Source organism: Bemisia tabaci, chromosome 8 (assembly GCF_918797505.1).
Source record: "Bemisia tabaci chromosome 8, PGI_BMITA_v3".
In the NCBI taxonomy this organism is placed as follows: Eukaryota; Metazoa; Arthropoda; class Insecta; order Hemiptera; family Aleyrodidae; genus Bemisia; species Bemisia tabaci.
The window spans coordinates 42,385,503-42,400,329 of record NC_092800.1 but is presented as its reverse complement, the minus strand read 5'-3'; the positions used below and the strand labels follow the sequence as shown (position 1 = coordinate 42,400,329).

At 39.3% G+C, this 14,827-nt stretch overlaps 1 protein-coding gene across 1 annotated transcript; it reads right to left on the bottom strand.

Moving 5' to 3' along the window:
- Nucleotides 1-5,134: 5,134 nt before the first annotated feature.
- Nucleotides 5,135-14,080, bottom strand: LOC109029799 (retinol-binding protein pinta). The gene is made up of 4 exons (XM_019040444.2): nucleotides 13,728-14,080; nucleotides 10,501-10,909; nucleotides 8,688-9,039; nucleotides 5,135-6,707 (listed from the first exon to the last, which is right to left on the bottom strand). The coding sequence occupies exons 2-4, from the start codon at nucleotides 10,873-10,875 to the stop codon at nucleotides 6,559-6,561; spliced, it is 876 nt and encodes a 291-aa protein (XP_018895989.2). The 5' UTR covers nucleotides 10,876-10,909; nucleotides 13,728-14,080; the 3' UTR covers nucleotides 5,135-6,558.
- Between the last annotated feature and the right edge of the window lie 747 nt (nucleotides 14,081-14,827).

Below are 14,827 nucleotides of genomic sequence, written 5' to 3'. Positions count from 1 at the left end.
GAAATAAAATCTCTCAAAATCGTTACGTATCGTCACTTTGCTCAATAGCCCCCCCCCCCCCCTCTTCCCGTAGAGCAGACACGTGGCCAGGATTTTGTTTCGAGAGGGGCTTGGTCGGGTGAGCGAGGTTCTCCCTGGAATTCTGAAATCAGGAAAGAATAAGAAAAATCTTACCGTGATGAAGGGATGATCTGTAAAGTCAGGAACAGCTCTGATGCAGAGTAAACATTTTCAGTCCTCGTGTACCGCCTCGTCGAATGTTGCACCGACCGGAAAATATTGACTGTAAAAGAAAGAATTAAATGCCTTAAGAGATAAAGCCATAACTTAACATTCGTGTAAATTGTCTAATAAAATATTCCTAAAGTTGCATACTACAACGAAAATATAGAAATGTTGCGATTTAATACAATGAAACTGCAACTTTTGGCGGTTTAGCCGCCGATAACTTTGCGGCGAGTTAAAGGCAATTTTTCTGAAGGGTCGTTCTTCATCAAAACACTGCGACCTTCCTGAAAAGGGCCTTCTGGAGCCTGAGGTTTAACAAGTATCGCAGAAAATCAAAAACAATCTCGAATTAAAAAATTTCCGTATCATCCCATAAGATTGGAAAAGAAAAGTCAAAAGAGCCCCCCCCCCCCCCCTTCTTTCAAGCCTCATAAGTCAGAGGTTGTATAGGGCCACATCTAATCCCCTCCGAATCGTTAAAATATCTTGCGGTTCAGGCAATTGACGTATCAAATCAACATTGAGAGAGTATAGAGGTAAGAATAAAAATTAATATCAAAACGATATCATTATACCAAATATCATGAAAGTATAACGAAAAAAGTTTGCCGATAACTCATACAGTGATAACCGACACGAGTGACAAATTATAGTAACCTGATTGCGAAACTCTCGGGATTAAAAAATCTCGAGGAAATCAAAAGGAAAATCGCCCTTCACCGATACCTCGGGCAAGCGATTATGTACGTAAAAACATTTCGTTAATGAGAAGGACAATTGAAGCGTCGGGTGCAGAGAGGACATTTCTTGATTGCGGTGTCTCAGGATCTCCATTAACACTTCAGTCACTATCAGTGGCGTGACATGCTTTGCGATAAATCGAATGATCTGCCATTTAAACCTATGGAAAAGGATCGATAAACAGGGTGTTCGCAGCGAACACCTTAATAATCGATTCTTTACCATAGGTTTAAATGGCAGATCATTCGATATATCGCAATTCACGCCACGCCACTGGTCACTATAATTAACTCAAACGCATGAAATTCGTTAACATTTTTAGTAGATTATCTTTACAATTTTACAATGCTGAAAACTAAAAATTTTAGAAAATCTCTCAATAGTTTAGAATATTCTCTCAATAGTTTTTCCTCTTCAGTATAAACTAACAATGAAGCTTCTAAAACACCGCAACCGAAAAATGCCTTTCTGAACCCAACGCGGGTCAATTGGACTGCATTTTGCAATTTGGAACTATAAATTCTAACTCTTATGGAAAAACACTTATGTGCATAGGGAAACGAATGGCACATGTGTTGTTTTTAAACCGGGCGAGAATTTATAGTTCCAAATTGCAAAATGTACTCCAATTTTTCATGCTATGCGCAACCGACTTACCAAAAATACGGAGTGATTTACATACGAACAATCTGTTTTCCAAAATGATATCCTCGAAACAAATATCATTTTAGTATCACGGAAGGGCCATACCGAAAGCGCATCAAACGACGACGAATACAGGTGGTATTTACCATCAACTCTTAGGAAACTCAACGCATTGTGGAATTGGACAGGATAAGAAGCGTTTCAAAATTAACAGCGAGGAACTACCGAACTTGACAGAAAAATTAGCTACTCAAAATCACAAGCCACTGTAGAGGTCTGAACCGTCACCTTCAATTTCACACACCGGACTACCTTAGACGTTTCACGTAACGTCTCCGATCAGTCCCTGGTAAGGTGGAAGGGGGAGGGGGGCACGGGTGGCCAGATATGCCGAACATCCGCTCGACAGAATCCCTGTCTGGCCGTTTGGCGACAGGCATCGGAGAAAATTCTCTTAAAGAGTCTCGGATGAGAAGGAAATCGGCAGTAAAAGAGAGATAAGAGTCTGGGTCTTGACAAAGAGGTGATGACAAAATACCCGTCGCGTTGGGGGAAAAACTTGGAAAAGGAGGGGCGGGGCATAGTCCACCTCACCAACACGAATTCAGTGTCCGAAGGAACGCGCGTGCTAAGGCAAAACGTCGTGTAAACCATCAGCCGTTGCCAAATTTCCTTGGATAAATCAGAAGTTTTCGGGGTAATTCATAGATATTTTTATTGAAATTTTTCAAAGAATTTTCTTCGTAATTTCGTCGCCTTCCTGACACAAGGGTGTAACTACACTCTATAATGAGCCCTGTCTTCCATACATATCGATGCTTTTCCGGGATCACCTCAATGTGTAGTTACGCCCTTTTGTCAGCCAAGCGACGATTTGATAATGAGGTGATTCGATGGATGCCATATTTTGTGTCAGAACGGCATGCGATACATCGCGTCAATTGGTTCCATTTTTTCAGCTACTCGTCATTTTTCTCCAATTTTGAGATCGCAATTCTGTTGTCAGGAGACTAAAGCACTCACTTACCAATTTTAACAAAGCAATTCAACGTAAGAAAGGCGTGGTTTTTTCAGAGAGAAAACATCGCATTCGATACTGATATCGAAACTGCAGTCGAATGCGATATTTTCTATCTAAAAAAACCACGCCTTTATTACGTTGAATTTCTTTGTTAAAATTGGTAAGTGAGTGCTTTAGTCTCCTGACAACAGAATTGCGATCTCAAAATTGGAGAAAAATGACGAGTAGCTGAAAAAATGGAACCAATTGATGCGATATATCGCATGCCGTTCTGACACAAAATATGGCGTCCATCGAATCACCTTAAAATCCGAGGAATAATCGGTGAAATTTTCAGTTAGAAATGGCTCTAATTTTCCTTGTTAATATGCAATTTGCGAGGAGAAATTTGGCAACATTGAAATGGAGTTACATTCTTTCGTGAGGAGGAGGGGGATGACAAATTGACGGGAGATGATTTCGACCCAACGATTAATTTATTTTACAGAGTGTACATATGCAATTTTAATGGATTTTACCATCTAAATGTTTTTAATTTTCAAATTTTAAATTTTTATTTTTCAAAGTTAAATAAAGCAGTCATTTTTCAAATTGAAATTTTTTCGCTTATAAATTATAAATTTTAGGTATATTCTATAGTATTTTATCATTACTACGGCCGTACCAGGTTAAATTTTTATTAATCATCGTTTTAGGTACTCGTATTCTCAGAAAAAAGATAAAGGAAAAAATAAGGTAAATAAAAAAAAAAAAAAAAGGGAGGAGGTGGGAAAGGAACCGGGACGCTGGAAGCCGGGGTTGGGGGAGGCCGCTGCTGGTGGACACCGTCGTACCGGGATCGTCGCATTTTTCTTTTTTTTCCCCCCTTCTTTTCTTTCTTTTCTTTTTTTTATTCTCTGTTGCAGGTGCTGCTGCTGGGTGCCATCGTACCGGGATCGTCGCATTTTTTTTTATTTTTTTTTCCTTCTTTTCTTTCTTTTCTTTTTTTTTATTCTCTGTTCCAGGTGCTGCTGCTGCTGCTGCTGGATCTTCCCGCAACCGAAGGTAAGATACTGTTTTATTCCTCCTCCATAATCAGTTGCGGAGGGCGCTACTTTCGTCTTCTGCGGGCACAGCTGTTTTTAGGAGTATCAAAAACGGCATGATGCCGGCCAAGTTGGCCTAGTGGTCAGCGCGTCTGACTCTAGGTCAATAGGTCCCGGGTTCGAATCCCGGTGGTGGCGTCTAATTTTCACGGAATTGACGAGTAGATCTGCTGAAACAGATTCTCCTCGGCCCTAATCCCTGAAAATTAGAAAAGCCTGGAGCATGGAGCCTGATGTCTACGGACACTAAACATTGTCTAAAGTTGGCTGAAGGTGCAATAGACACGAAGCCATTAAACCAGCAGAAAAAAAAAAAAAAAAAAAAAAAAAAAAAACGGCATGGAGAAGTGACAGGTGGAGATGCATCGGCGTTGGTGAGTGTATTTTTTTGTTTCCTCTTCCCCTTTCCCTCTTCCCCTTTCCCTCTTCCCCTTTCCCTCTTCCTCTTTCCTCTCTCTTTTCCTCTTCCCTATCCCTTTTCTTCTTCCCTTCCCCGTGGATTAGGGCTCTTGGCGACACCACGTTAAAAAAACCGCGCCGTAAGCTCTACCTCCAGGAGCAGCACCGTATCCTCTACCTGATCGGGCTTTCCTAAGGTGGTGTGGAAACGAGCTTGTCAAAATATGTTCCTCTATTCCTCCTGTGAGTAAGTAAAATCAAAATCTGAGAATCTTTTCATCAAGTGCTTTTTTATCTTTTTTATAGGGAGAGCATAAATTCAAAACGTGGCAAGTGCCTCCAGGTGTTGCTACGATTGAGCACCAGTTTCTATAAGTTCAAAGTTCATAGAACATTTCTTCACTAAAATTTAATGAAGGGAAGTATTCAGGTCCTTTTACGCTACGGAGCAAGATGCACAATTTTAGCAATACCGGATGACACTTTCCAGATTTTGAATTTCCACTCTTCACTTATCAATGGCTAAAGGCGAAAAAGTAAAACCTCAATTGTAACGCTTAAGGTGATTCGACGGTTGTCATTTTTTGTGTCAGAGCAACGTGCGATACATCGCATCAATTCGTTCCATAATTTCAGCTACTTGTCATTCGTTTCGAATTTTGAAATCGCACTTCTATTGTCATGAGACTAAAGAATTCATGTATCTAATTTCACAAAGGAATTCAATGTATTAAAGGCGTGGGTTTTTTAGAGGCGTTAGGTTTTTTTTTTTCATTCGACTGCACTTTCGATATTAGTATCGAATGCTATATTTTTCTTGGTCTCCTTAGAATTCTTTAGTCTCATAATGACAACAGCAGTGCGATCTCAAAATTCAAAAAAAAATGATAAGTACCTTTAAATTATGAAACGAATTGATGCGATATATCTTTCATCGCTCTGGCAAAAAATAGCAACCGTCGAATCACCTTAAAAAACGTCCGACTCGATCTCAATCAAAGAAAACTATTTGAAATGTTTCATTGCAATTGGCTGTGATTTATTTAGAGAAAGCGATGAAAATATACAGAGAATTTCAATAGGATCTAATGGTTGGTTATCCTTGAAAACATTAAAAAACATTGAAGACTTTTATCATCGTAATCTGAAAAACGCATTTTCCGATTTTTATCAATGCGTAACCGTCAATAGAAAGCGAAACATTAGTCGACGAAAACAAAATGTTTAGTGGAGCAATTTCTGTAGAGTTCCGTTGAATAATCAAAAATGGAGAATCCCACATATAATTTGGTTGAAAAATGAGAATCCCGCATATAATTTGAAGACATCTAAGAGCACAAATCATTTTGGACTTATATACCAATCCTATATTTTGCATGGTATTACTCCTCAGCATGCGTGTTCTAGGACTTTTCATTTAGCTGTGCTCTGTAATCACACGTTAAATTTTGCTAATATAATAATCGAGAATTCATATATTTCAGCTTTTACAGAATAAAACATCGGATTCGTTGCACACGTAAAAGAAAGTGATGCTCTAAATGCTGAAAAACGTTAAGGTTGGTTTATTAGATTCTTTGACTTCAGTCATACTCCATTGGCCAAAAAGAGGCAAAGTGACACTCTTTTTTGCAGCGACTCCGTCCTTGCCCTAGAGATTGTCTTTAAACATTAACAAAAACTCGGTTGCTTCTTGAGCAGTATCCTGAATTCTGCCAAACTAAGGATGAACGCCGTATGAGCCTTCAGACGTTGCCAAATCTCCTGTGATAAAATGCGAATTTCCTGATAAATTTATGAATAAATATTTTCCTCCTAATTTTTCAGATAATTTTGTTCGCAATTCCACCAAAAGATTCTGAAAATTTAAAGGAAAAATATTCATAACTTTCCCCAAAAATAAAAATTTTATCGAAGGAAATTTGGCAACTCTCGCACGTTCAAACGGCGTTTTTCCTTAGTACGGTAGTATTGGTGCGGGATTAGAAGTAAAGTCTGAGATTGAAGTGAGCGATGAGACTTGATAAAGATTAGTTCACACACAAGAGTGACAATTAGAAGGTTTATTCGGTGACTCAAGGCAACCATAGATATTACAAATGGGCATAAATATTCATAAATTAATCGAGTAATACTGCAAGCATCACTGTAATTTTACATTCAACATAATATGTAAGGTTTTCCTCAAAGATTCAAAGTGACCTTTTATACGCATTAAGCATTGAAATGCTATATCAGTGGTTACTTTAAAAACAAAGTTTAAACACTAAGTTTCCGAAACTCGCACCGACCAAAAATTTCATCCATGACTCATAAACCCCCCTCCAGCCTGACAACACAGTTTGATGCACACCTTTGATTTTGCAGCTCTATCACATTCTGTAAAAATAATTAGGAGCTCAATATTTCAGTGAAAGCTCTTTCCCCTGAGTGTTCAATTTAATCGACAGTTAATCGTTTGAAAGAACCCTCTGTCCCCATGAGCCAGGAGTTAGTTGAAGACGGAGGTCGTAGATCCTCATTTGATCGGATATTTTCTTCTTCCTCGAACCATTTTTTGTACGACTCGATTTTCCTCTGGTATGCGTCTGGAAAACAAATTAAAACAATCAACCGAAAAATCAATTAATTTTCCAAAAATTTAAAAATATTTTTAAAAAATTAAGAATAATAAAAAAGTGTAGAACCATATTTTTTTTCAAAAAATAATTAAAAGAAGTATTTAAAAATATATTTATTTAAAAATATTAAATTTTATATTATGGAGTATTTTACGGAATTTTACTGGAGTATAGAGCGATCTTATTGATTGAAATAGGTGGTTTGGTGGTTCTTATAAACTAAGGGAGAAAATTATGGACTAACCAAAGGGTGTCTCGTGGGTGACCGTTGGGGCTGCGATAGAATTGCGCGAATGCCCCCTCTTTTACCTTTTTGGATATGCATAGGATTGCGCGAATTTCTCTGGTACTGAACACTCACATGATTGCGCGAATATTCGCTAATCTGGCGTTCAAGCGTTAATCTGGCAACCATGGTGGTTGGTGGTATCGAAAATTTCGACGCGATGTTTCCGTTCGTTATATTTTCTTTTAATGTAACCAAAACAAAATTAAATATCATCTGAGTTTCTGAATTGTTACAATGAGGATACATATTTCCCCTTTAATTATGGTAAAAACTTGAGCAGAAAGTCAAAAATGATGACTCACAGTCCAACAGCATTCCTATACATTCTTGTAGGCGCTAATATGCATTTCAGGCCAACAGACCGACTGCACTGCGTTTGGCGCAATGCGAGAAGTATTCATGCAGTCTTGTAGGCGCTGGTATGGGCTGTGCGCCGACCGCACAGTTTGGCGCAATGCGTGAGGTATTCCTACAGTCTTGCAGGCGCTGATATAGTTTACTGCCGGCTGTACTGTTCGGCGCGATATTCGAACTGCCGTTACAATAATCGCGGCATCGAATGATAGAACTTAAAAGGCCCATGTTGTATTTTGACGCCGCGCCGCATTAGCATTTCAACGTTGCCTCGTTTCTCCATAATAATTTTTTTTTTTTTTTTCCGAGAAAAGTTAGGTAAGTTCTTTATACCCTCGACCAATATTCAATCATGACACTTCATTTGTCATCAGAGAGTAAGACATCGATGATTTGTCAACAAACTAACTTGAACTAGCGTAACATAATAATGCGTTTATTTTCCAAGTGTTTCCTGCTTTGCCAAACTTCTACCTTAAATTAACTTCATTTTAAAATTCGCGCAATCCTTGTGCCTTTTTCGCACGATCCTTCAATATTTTAATAAGGCCTTTATAATTTATAAAGGCATTTCGCGCAATTCTGGATTACCGGCTGTTCGTTATAGTCTATTACCTACCTACTTTATCCATTGCAACCACCCGCTTCCTTTCATAGGATATTTCATCCATAACTCTTTTGTCTTCTTTGTCTATATCGCTTTTCCTATAAATTTCATGGGATTTGCGATTTGACCATTGATTATTATGTAAAAGTTCGCGAGAAACACGATCGTCCCACTGGTTTTCTCTGAAATCAGCTCCCGAGCTTAAAAAAAGCTCTCAAAGTGAGACCAAAATGGAGGGGATATCCCACCCTACCCTGAGAGTCCACCTCTACATCAAAACAAACTCTCCATGCAAAGATAGGGAGCAAATACATTAGCAAGGTTGCCACTTTATTTGCCAACTGAAATTTTTTCTGCCAAATTTTTTTTTGCCAACTGAAAACACGGCAACCCTGCTAATGTATTTGCTCCCTATCTTTGCATGGAGAGTTTGTTTTGATGTAGAGGTGGACTCTCGGGGTAGGGTGGGATATCCCCTCCATTTTGGTCTCACTTTGAGAGCTTTTTTTAAGCTTGGGAGCTGATTTCAGAGAAAACCAGTGGGACGATCGTGTTTCTCGCGAACTTTTACATAAGAATCAATGGTCAAATCGCAAATCCCTCACACATGTAACATCTCCATTTCCATAATTGGCCCACAGATCCCCGCCCCCTTTTTTTTTAATAGGCCCTTGGTAGGATTCCGTAAATATCTCACCACATAGCTCGTCGATGGAGGCCTCCTTCCCGCCGAGGTCACTGGGGAGGATATCCTGGTCACCGATGACCTTGTAAAAGGCCTCGAGGTCCTTGTGGATGAGGAAGCGCTCGCGGAGTTTGGGTTTGACGAGCATCTTGAAGAACTCGGCCACCTTGTCGATGAACGGCGGGACGTGGACGTAGTGGACGCCTTTGAGCGTGGCCGGCATGACGTTCTCGACGAGGCTCATGAACGTCCTCGCCACGGTCGTCAGTTTGAGGAAGTGCCGAAAGGAGAACCCGCGGAAGTCGACCACCACCTCGTAGTCCAGCCGGGCGGAGGCCTCTTCGCAGAACATCACGTCGAACACCTGGATGGGAAGTGCAAGAGGGCGTAGTTCAATAAAAGGTAAAGTACCTTTTCATAAGGTCCTTTTTATTGAGGCCCAATAAAAGGTTGGAGGGAGGGGATTGAAGCGGAAATGTTTTGGTTTCTGAAATGAATTCTACTCCCAAGTTTCGAATTTTTCGCTATCCAGATATAGGTCTGCACGGAAAAGAATTTTCCAGGATGGTTATAGGAGCATTATATCAATAATTTCCTAATCGGGTTTTTATTTCAGACAACTAGAATTCCAATTTTTTCAGTGGGATTCTTACTATCGTAACAAGAATTATATGAAAACAGGAACTCCGAATGTCTCAAAAAGAAATCCGATTGGCAAATTATTTATTGGAAACTTTGTCTCCAAACTGTCGCAATTATTCCGGATGATCGCCCTGGTAAAAATTGGCGATAAGAGCTGCGTTTCAAAATACCATAGGAGTTCTTATAGCCGACTAAAGAAGGCTATTGAAAATCATACAGCTGGCTGTAGAAAGCGGAGCAAATCATATAGCCGGGCTATACGAAGCTATAAAAAAGTATACAGTCGGGCTATAGTTCCTATCGCCGGGCTTTACACTTTATCGCCATTGGCTATAAAAGGCTATAAGACATTGTGTAGAAATTCGTGTGCTTTGGAAATAATTAAGTTTAATAAGGAACTACCTTAATATTTACAAAACACACATTATATTTTCCCTTAAAACATATTTATTTTTTCATCAATAAAAATTAGAATAATCCATACAGAGTGTGCAAACATTTCAAAATCATGAGTTGAAAAACGCTGACTCCGCGAGATTAAATATTAGATCCTAACACAAAGCGGAGCGGCGACGCACTGGCGCCTACAAACCTAACAGGGATACTTCACGCATTGCGCAATGCGTGAAGTATCCCTGTTAGGTTTGTAGGCGCCAATGCGCGTTTCGTGTTCTCTGCCCGCCCGCCGCGCCTCAGCGTGCCACGGCGTCTGAAGCAACTATTTCACACCAGAGGTATTGCACAGTATCAAAGAAATTGAAGGCGCTCCAACATATTAAGAATGACAGGCATCCTTCAAAAGTACGGAGCTTTCCTCGCAAAATAAATCAAGATACTATGGCACAAAAAGAGAGCGGTAGTCCAAAAACTTACTAAGTCCTAGTATCCGTATTTAATAACGTTCAGCATAAACTTTATCGTCTGGCTGTTGCTTAATCGCCATCGGCTATAAAAGGCCGTAAGAAATTATACAGCCGGCTACAGAAGCTGTTGGAAATCTTACAGCCGGCTTTAGGTCTATGGTATTTTGGAACACAGATTCTACTGCCAATTTTTACCAGGGCGGGGGTCAAGTGTGTTTATCAGCAACATCATAGGTCAATTTTTCTGAAGGGAGAGGAGGAGAATTAGACCCCTGGGGGACACCGTTTCCTAAGATCATAACCACTATGTACTACATTACCATGAACATGCGTTTCATGTAGTCCGAAGGGATGAACTCGTCCGGGTCGCAGTCCAACTTGCAGATGACGACTTTGCGTCCCTTTGGCGTGCTCCTCGGGAGCGGGAAGAAGGGCGTGGCCCTGGCGGCGAGCCTCATTTCCGGGGCGCACGGGTCCCTCTCCTGGAACACAGCCGGGAACCCCGTCCTGGCCGAGTAGTAGTTCTCCATCTTGGACTTGGTTTGCTGGAGCCGGAACTTGCAGTTGACCAGGAACTTCTTCAGCACTTCCCGGTCCTCGATGTGGGGCAAGTGCGGTTGCTTGAAGAGCCACTCCCGGATGCTTTCCACCATTTCCGCCACCCGAGCGGGCTCCGGGTTCTCGGAGTCGGACATCCTTCACTGGCTCGGAGACTTCTCGACACACACACTGAAAAAAAAATTTCGGTGTATTTACCAAGAAAAGGGTAAAATTACAGAATCAGGGTTCTATTTGATCCCAGTTTTTTCTCGGTAAAATTACCATTTATGGAATTGGTAATTTTACCGAGAAATCTCGGTAAAATTATTGAACTTTCTCGGTAATTTTAATGGACCTTGGTAAAAACGCCGATATTTTTTATCGACTGTGGTAGAATTACCGAGATAAATGGCAAAGTTACCGGGAATTGATTACCAATAAAAGTGGTATTCTTACCTGAAAAAACAGTAAAAATACCGGTTTTTAGTTAAGCTTACCAGTCTGTCTTGGTAAAATTACCAATAATTGGTAAAAAAAAGTGAGATGGTAAAGTTACCAACGGACCTTGGTAAAAACGCCGAGAATTTTTATCAGTGCAGAAAACGGCAACATTTAAAAAATACCCAGATGAGAATGAGCATGTTGGTGGGTGAAACATGCATGAAAACAACATGGAATAATGTTGGTACCATGCACGTGCCATTTTTGTATCATGTTATCTTGTCGGTACCATACTGCCGTGCTGTAGGTCTGCACACACAATCAAATTCCGAACCGATTCTGATCAAAGTAGACCTTTAGATGACTCATGGTCGCCTTGCAACAGTCCTCTTTGATCAAAATTGGACGGACCGTCAAATTTTGATCAGAATGGAGTACCACCATTCATTATTTCCTGCCACAGGAAACATTTCTGCCAAGTTTTCATTGAAAAACTAAGCAAATTAATGATTTTAAGACTGGTAACTCCCGACACTTTGATGGTAATTGGTTCGGGACTTTGATCGTGTATCGAGATCTTAAGGAAGAGTGCCGTATGAATATTCAAATGTTGCCAAGTTTCCCATATAAATCATGCGTTTTCAAGGATATTCTTGAATATCTTTCCTTGAAACTTTCAGATATTCTAGATTAAATTGCCAACAAAATTGTCCGAAAATTTTGGAGAGAAATATTCACAATTTGTCCAATAAACTCGTAGTTTATTGGAGGAAATATGGCAGCGTCTTAAGGCGCATACGGCGTTCTTCCTTAGCCCGGCAGCATATTGATGCCATGATATGTTGATACTAATATGGCCCGAAACCGCTAATCTAAAGATGGCATCATCACGATCAACTTGGTATATTGGTAATATAAGTTTAAAAAAGAGAAAGGGAGAAAAGAAGACGAAGGGGGAAAATGGATAAAAAGTTAAATGAAAAAGAGAAGGAGAAGTCCGAGGATAACAGTAATGAGGCGAAAAAGTGCCGAAGACGTGATTTACCTATCTGTCACAGAAAAATTAGTTCCACCAATAATAATCTTTATTACAACAGCCACAATACAGTCTACTAGAGAATATAAAATAAATAAACCCAATAGAGTTATTAAACAAATGTAAACGATATGACGAATGTTGATACGATCAATATAACCGATATGTCAATGTTCGATAGGATCGATTTTTATGGCATGCCACTTCGATGAAAAACCACCTCGACAGGCGTCTTTCCGTAATCCATCCGTCAGAAAAACTGAACTAATTCTGAAACTGCATGTGGCCGTCCATTGCTGGTACTGGTCAAGGTTCTGGAGGGAGGGGAAGGGTCAAGAGGGTGCTCGACACTACCTAGGGATGGAGAGGGGAGAGTGTGGTACAGCTGAACATATTTTCAGCGTAAAATGGCGCAAATCTTCCACTTTTAGGAAAATTTCGATTCAAATCGGCGAGGATTTTTAACGTAATTTTTAAAGGAGGATTCAAAAGGCAGCGCCTCAAATATACAGCTCGCATGAGTCACCTGAGGGGAGAAGGATGGTCAAAAAATCGAGGCAGAAAGCCTGACTTCATATATGGAAGGGTCTTGTGAGCTACATTTAATTTAGCAGATCAATATTTTTATAAAAGTGACTTGAGGTGACGACTACTCTGAAATACACCGAAAGACTTGAACGCAAAACAGAAATGTTAGAGGGAATAAAAAAAATCAGAATAAAAGATATAAAATTCATTTCTGAGAAGAGACTGAAGACTGAAGAGAGACTGAGAAAAACACTATCCCTGTCAGTAAAGTTGCCAATTTTTGCATTGAATTTTAATATATTTAATTACATAATCTTATGTGGTTTTTTTAAGTGTTCTTTTCACTAAAAAATGCTCAGCGAAAAAATCTGTTAATATTTTATGAAAAAATAATCCACGAGTGAAACGTTTGAAACACTACAATTACATAAATATCTCTCTACATATTTTCACCATGAAATAAATCCCACTTTTATACCGAAGAACTTTGATCATCATGTGTATTGTTAGATCCGCAAAGTAAGTTACCAAAGAACTCTTGATTGGGAAAAACATATAAAATTGAGTGGTTACTGCAGACTTTCGCAACCATACCTGGATGTATTATTCACACTTTCAAATTTTAATAACATATTTTAAAGAAAGGTTCAAAGAAAATAAAAAAGAAAGCATTTAAAGAAAGCGTTCTGCTAAACATGCAGTATGATCACCAACTTATTAGTTGATCGGAACATTTTATGCAGTGGCAAGGCGTGAATGATCGATTATCGATATTTCCCCTTTTGAAGTTATGGTAAAGAATCGATTATGAAGGTGTTCGCTGCGAACACCCCATTTATCGATTCATTTCCATAGGTTTAAATTGCAGATCAATCGATACATCGCAAAACATGCCACGCCACTGTTCAAAATGTGTGATAAGTATACGATATGATAAAACAATATTTATAGTACGTCCTTAACTACGAATCTTAATAGAAAAAACAATATTTCAGACTCTACCTGGGTTTTTTTTCTTGAATTACGAATCCAAAGTTTGCTAAAAAAAAAGTGCTGAAAACAGAAAAAAAGTTCACAATCTTTGTAAATCCTAGAAATACTCAAAGTTGTAGCTTCGCAAGATTTGAATTACGGATATTGACAGAAACTATTGCATTTTTTAGCTCAAAAATTTTATGAATTTGAATGTAGTGTATGAAATAAAGAAAATAATTTTTTCTTCCACAAGAAGGAGAACCAATCGAACAACTTCCTGGGACGGTTAACGCGTTTTCCATGCAAGCACCACGAGGAAAGATTGCAAAATTGCAATGGATTGCATGGTTAGTTCCAACGATAAGATAACGACAGAAGGACAGTTTTGCATTTCGACGGAAATAATGAATTTCTTTCCTCTAATGATGATGTGAAGACGAGAGACGGAAGGCTGGTTTCTCAGGGTCGATGTTGAAGATCGTGCGGACAATGATATATTCTTCGGTCGTTTTGAGTGGTTTTAGAATTTTACCGGTTATTTCACATATGCCGAGAAATTTAAGTTCAAATGAGAAATAAAAATAGTATGTTGGAATTATTTAGCCAACGTGGGTTAAAAATCAGCATAAAGCTGAGAATCTCAATACAGAGGGAAAAAGCTCACATGACCACAATTTGCCCTCTAAGAGATACTCTGTTTGGTGCAACACTGTACAGTAATGAGACTTTCAGCTTGATGCTGATTTTAAAGCACGTTGGCTAAAACATTCCAACTTACTGCCTTACGACCCGCGCCTATACCGCAATCAGTTTGCGTAAAAAAATATTTGAAATTTCATACCAAGATTAAGGTAACGGCTTTTTTATCGGCTTCACAGCACTGCCGTGCTAAGGAAGAACGCCGTATGAACATTGTAGAGTTGTCAAAATTCCTTCGATAAAACTTTGATTTTTGGAGAGAGTCATGCAAATTTTTCCTTGAAAGTTTCAGGAACGTTCGGTGAAAACGCAAAGAAAATTTCCGGAATAATTTGGACGAACAAATTTTCACAAGTTCACCAGGAAATCCGTGTTTTATCAAAAAAAAATCTGGCAACGCCTGAAGGTTCATACGACGTTTTTCCTTA

Bases quoted from the DNA above. Each gene is read 5' to 3' on its own strand.
- LOC109029799 (XM_019040444.2), bottom strand. From the start codon at position 10,875: ATGTCCGACTCCGAGAACCCGGAGCCCGCTCGGGTGGCGGAAATGGTG. The intron at 9,040-10,500 runs GTAATGTAGTAC...CTTCCCATCCAG, and splicing joins ACATGAAACGCATGTTCATG to GTGTTCGACGTGATGTTCTG. The intron at 6,708-8,687 runs GTGAGATATTTA...TTTGTTTTCCAG, and splicing joins CTCCATCGACGAGCTATGTG to ACGCATACCAGAGGAAAATC.